At 32.5% G+C, this 5750-nt stretch overlaps 1 protein-coding gene across 1 annotated transcript; it reads right to left on the bottom strand.

Annotated features, from left to right (window-relative positions):
* Positions 1-812: 812 nt before the first annotated feature.
* LOC143567502 (protein CASPARIAN STRIP INTEGRITY FACTOR 1-like) lies at positions 813-1588 on the bottom strand. Its single transcript, XM_077053907.1, has 3 exons — positions 1416-1588; positions 1247-1302; positions 813-1156 (listed from the first exon to the last, which is right to left on the bottom strand). Exons 1-3 carry the CDS (start codon positions 1480-1482, stop codon positions 1010-1012), a joined length of 270 nt encoding a protein of 89 aa, XP_076910022.1. The 5' UTR covers positions 1483-1588; the 3' UTR covers positions 813-1009.
* Positions 1589-5750: the final 4162 nt, after the last annotated feature.

Raw genomic sequence — 5750 nt, 5'->3', positions numbered from 1 at the left:
GTTGACGCGATGGAAATTGGCTGATATTGGTTTGGATTTCGAAATTCAAAACAAAAGAAAGTTTAGGGTTGTTTGAAACTTTATAAAAATTGATGGTTTATGTATATATGCAACCTTTGAGTGAGAGGTTGTTTGTATAATAACCTTATGAAGATGTACAAAGGGTATCATATGAAAACCTTATAAAACTTTAGGGTACCAAATGGAAACCAACAACGGGGCACCCCCACCGACAACCGGTTTATAATATGATGTAGACTATGAACTAGTATACAAAATAAGGAAGAAACATGTAGCAAACTTGATTAGATACAACTTATAATAGGTAAAAGAGATGAAAGAGTGATTTAGTTTCTTGTATTCCATTAAAGTTGTTGAATCCAATCACAAACCCGGCGTACCTGACGTACGTGGCTTGTTTCATAGTAAATTAAGAGGAGCATGCAGTTCAAAAGTGAATTTAATTTTCAAATTATTTAATTAAGCTACTGAAAAGAAATCGTGTCATGTAAGTATTATACGTCCAAGCAGAAGACGCCAAAATAAGACATTGCATGTATATATCATGTATGCATACTTTCTCACCACAAAACACATGCATGATCGATGCATGTGCTGCAAACCCTAAATATATAAACACGTACATAGAATCTAAAAGTATTAACATCCACATATTCACACACACACACACACATATATATATATATATATACACATATATAGTTCATAGTTCAACTTCATTAACACATACACGTACACGTACACATCCATAATTCAAAAATATTTTACATGCATGATCGATCGATACTTGCTGGCCGGGCAGCATAAACCCCAGCTACAGCACGTAGTCACCACATATAGATATTATGTATATATTTATACATAGGGAAAGTATTATCTTTAAAACTTATAAGTGCAACCATAAGTATATATACTCCCTAGGGATATATCGCTAGTTTCTTTGCTAATTTTTCGATAACACCATGAGCTGATCGATCCAGCTCTAAATCTAGTTCGGTATGAGTTTAAACGGAGGCTTGACAAACGTTGGTGCAGGATCCGGTCGTCCATAATCTTTTGTATTAGCCCTTAGAAGCCTCTCGTGAATTATATCATCCCTCTCTAAAACTTGATCATCTTCTAGATGTAAAGATTCCTATGTATACATATTCACACATAAACTTATATGATAAAAAACCATGAAATATAACATATTTGTACAAAAATTGATCTTATAATTAATTACTTGATTTTGATCAGTTGCACCAAGTTTCACAATTGGAATGGACGAACCGCAACGTGCTGTTTCATATACGAACATGGTCAAGAATGATTCATAGACAACTCAAAACATGTGTTCATAAAGATTAGTGTAAAGAAGAAAAGATAAGAAATTGATTGAATATATTATGAACCTGCGAATGATGATGATACAAGTGAGGCTACAATGAGAAGAGTTAGGAGATAATTCTTGTAACCCATGTTTGTTTTCTTTAGCTTGATTGCTTCTCTCTCTTGAGATCTTCTTTTTGGATTAAAGGATTCAAGAAATGATGCAAACTTTGTATCTTCTATACAAAGGGTGGGGTAGGGAGGGGGTTATAGATAAAGTTAAATAATTAATAATTAATAACAGTAGTGGTGTTGGGGATAAGACCTAATTAAGAAATGGTAGTTTAATGTAAAGAATCCTGACAAAATGCAATGCTTTATCCTATGCTTAACTTTTAGATTAAATTTAAAACCTAAAAGGTGAGAAGAAAACACTTTGCTGTTGTTGGGGGCACTAAGTCCAAAGGATTAGTGGAAATTTTAATCTATAAAACATTAATTTAATGTCTTAATGGGTAATGGACCCCTAATACAAAGTGTGACCAATAATATTATGTCCTTTATTATCTTTTGATTGGGTAAAGAGGCGAGACTTGAACCTAATATTGCGTGGACTTGAAGTCTAAAGTAGCCAAATATGTTGTTGGTAAGAGTTTCTTTTCATGATTTATTTATTTGTTTGTTTGATTGATCTCATTCCATGGATCTCTAAACACCAGTAATCAGTTAAGGTGTTTGTACTTCTTTCATTAATTATACAAAAACTATTGTTGCATATAGATGAGTAAAGCATATTTGCATTCGTTTTGATATAATCTTAGAGATTAGAAGAAATTTATTTCGCCTTTGGGTCGAATAATGAAGCTTGTAGGGTAGATATTTCGTAACAAGACAAGTCTTGTTAGATGACAAGGATCCTTTAGGGTATTCAATTGTTTCGTGTGAAGCATAACACACGATGCTAACAAATTAACTGGTATGAAGTGTAGCTTTTGTTCATAGGGTGCTACTTGCTAGGGGAATGTCTAGGATTTAATTAAAAACAATGCCATGTAAAAAAAGTTATGATATTTGGTTGAACAAGAGGGATTAAATGAGACATAGATACTCGTGTGGTGTTTACTTGGGCTAGTGATCAATATAGGAATGTGATCGGGTCATATGGATGTGAGCTATATTTGGAAGTGCCCAACCGACAGTGAAATTATTTTATGGACAAGTGTACGTCTGTCATGTCTTCAAGTTAAACTCTTTGAGTATCTCTCATTATCGGACAACTGTATCCTTGCCCCTCTCATCCTTTCTCGGACATATAAAGGCATGAATGTAGTTTTTTATATTTTTATGAAACCATAGATATCTCCTTAAATCGCGTACATAGCACGGTTATATTTAAGTATATTGGTGGTTTAAGACGATAATTCAAACTAAAAACAAGAGCGGGAATACTTTTTAGGTTTCAAAGTACGTTGTATAAAAAGTTTTATATAAAATAGACTGAAGTTTTTCCTTATAATATATGTAGCAACAATCAAAACATTTTGTTGAAACGTTACAACTCTTCGTGGGAAGCATGTTGATCGGAGGTTAGAAACATCAATGGTTCTTCGGTTACGAAAGCAATAACTCTATTAACAACTGCATCCTTTAACGATAACTTAGTTACTACCGATGATATATTGACATGCCATAAATAACTGAGTTATTGATGATTGTCTATGTTGTTGTTAATGAACACTTACTAATGCACACTTATGCAAATAGTAGTTGCTCCAACTTGTAGTTGTCACTAAAAACATTCATAACCCGTTTCTTATATTTTGTGAGGGTTTTTTGTAAATTATAGGATATGATTGGGAATGAATTTTTAGTAGATAATAGAGAAAGTGAATTACGTAGGAAATTTAAATATGAGAACACATTATTTTATTCCACCGTATAGTTTTTAGATATTTTATGAAATGTGTGAGTGGAGAATAGAAAAAAATAATGATAACGATATAAAAACTATTATTTAATTGAAAATAAGAGGAAAATATGATGTTTTTTAATATAATTATATAAATATGTACATGGAATGGCGGCCTAGAGAGTTATTTTTTTTATCACAATTACAACTAATGAGATAATTAGCTACCACTAAATAACTGAAGATTGAAGATCAATTCATGCAACTTTTCAACAATCATGCAAATTTAAAGCAACTACAACTGCAAATACGTGACAATGGCCTTGAATCTTCCGAAGGGGACAGTGGCCCCTTGAAACGCCTTGGTCACTGTGGGGATGTGCCGTCTTAAACCACCAACTTTGTTGTGCCACATATCGTAAGTTATATTGATGTTTACTATAGTTCTACTTTTGTCATAACTTTATAGCACAACTGAAATATCTAAAACTAAAACTAAAATCTCACGTGACAAATGAAATTTCTATAGCACAACTGCACAAGCTCAATATACATCATTCAAGCAAAAAAGCTAAAGCATTTTCATGGTTTGCTAGATAATTTGATAAGTTAGTCTTTTTTTTTCTCGGGTTAATTAAAATGCAGCTAACCAACATGTTTATCAACTGTTTACGATAAATCATATATATTAGGTTTTGTAGTTTTTTTTTCTGCAATACGCCTATGTGACATGAGTGTGACAGGGGTACTTTAAAGATAAGTTGTCTTATTTTGATTTCTTTTACTCGTGCACACATTTATCTCTTTTCTAATATGGATTATATTTATTTTTATCGTAATTCTTTTGAATATACCCGTGTTCAAATTTAAAATCTTCATGGATTTTAAGGCGTACGGAGCAAATTACTGAATGACTTTGTTAGTTAAAACGAAAAACATGTTAAATGTTTAATATATTTACTCAAAAATCAAATACATATTTGACAATAATTTAAAACTGGATACTTAAGAAAACCAAAATATAATAAAAAAAAGTCTTTTGTACAAAAAACGGTATTTGCTAAATCAAGCTTAAAAAACTTACGTGCATCATCAAAAGATAAGTAAAGAATTAGCATTATCAATTTGGTTCCATATGAAGTTTTAACTTAACCAACACAACCTAGCTTTATGAAAGATAAAGAAGTAAAGTAAACCATTTTTTTAACCGTGGTTGAAACTACCGTCAATATTGGAGGAAGCTTTTTTTAGATGGGATGTCAATCGTTCATACTGATTTTGATGCTCTACGCCTGACTCACCCAGGCAGCATCAATGAGAAAGCCCATCATGGGAACAACCCCCCCCCCCCCCCCCTCCTTGAGTTTGGTTTAGAACGAATCTTAGACTATAAGATCTCAAATCTTAACCATCACCTCCATGCCATTGGACCGGAAAATCAAATACAAAATAAGCCATTAAACCATCTTGATGAAAGATAGGTAAAGAATTAGCATTATGAATTATAAGTTAGGTTGAGTTCTTGGGATGGGTTAATTACAAAGGTTCTAATGTTCTATATTGGATGGTAGTGCAGTATTACCTGAAATATCTCAAAAGGCAACTAGTGGCCACTTTAGAAACATTAGGGTTTATGTTTTGTCTTTTAATTTATGAGCTAGGGTTCCTAAAAGATTTAAAAATAATTAGTGGGATTTTCAAAGGGTTTAAAATTTGGATGGTTAGTCATTAGTGCTTTCAATTACATATGGACAAAGACTTGGCACCAAATACCACTGAGATGACACTGATGGAGAATAAAGATGCCACCCTCTTCATTATTATTATTATTATTATTATTATTATTATTATTATTATTCAGTCTTTTCTTTTCTATTAAAGCAGTTTTGGACAGCTCCACGCCTCCCAAAAAAAGAAAAAGACTATGAATAAAAATTTGATTGATATAAATATAAACGAATTTGTTATCAGTGGTTTTTATATTTTAAATTTTTTATGTTAATATAAGTTTTAATTTTGTAATTTTCACTCGATCTATACATGATGTGTAGATTATATCACCTACATGATATAACGCACCATTCTTGATGTTACAACTAAGGTGGCTTGAAACATAATACAACGTACACATGTGTTGGGTATATAAAGAAGTAATCTTTCCATTCATCTTTCTACTTTATATTTTAATCTCTTTCAGTGTTATCATGTGATCTGATCCAATAAAAAATGGTTAAAAATATTGCAGTAGAAAACTAAAGTGAAGTAGACAAAATGATCCTGAAAATGATTCACAAGCCTAATCACAAGATTTATAGTTACAAATTACATGGGCTTTTATAAAGGCCCGCAATTCTGTTTATATGAGCCTTCATTTTCATCACTTTGTTTTGCACCACCATATTTACACTTTTGCAATGTTTTCAGACCCGGCCCGGGCGTCGACCCGGACACCTTACCGGGTCAAAGGTCGGACCGACCCGGGAGGGCGGACCGGTGTTTGACCCGGATG

This window comes from Bidens hawaiensis, unplaced genomic scaffold, assembly GCF_021521415.1.
Source record: "Bidens hawaiensis isolate Kalapana, Puna unplaced genomic scaffold, B.hawaiensis_p1.1 tig00023415_1, whole genome shotgun sequence".
NCBI lineage: Eukaryota > Viridiplantae > Streptophyta > Magnoliopsida > Asterales > Asteraceae > Bidens > Bidens hawaiensis.
The sequence above is the reverse complement of the archived record's forward strand: the minus strand, read 5'-3'. Positions and strand labels throughout refer to the sequence as shown.

Coding starts and splice junctions, on each gene's coding strand:
- LOC143567502 (XM_077053907.1), bottom strand. CDS start 1,482: ATGGGTTACAAGAATTATCTCCTAACTCTTCTCATTGTAGCCTCACTT. Junction 1,303..1,415: donor TGTATCATCATCATTCGCAG/GTTCATAATATA, acceptor TATATGAAACAG/CACGTTGCGGTTCGTCCATT. Junction 1,157..1,246: donor GTGCAACTGATCAAAATCAA/GTAATTAATTAT, acceptor ATGTATACATAG/GAATCTTTACATCTAGAAGA.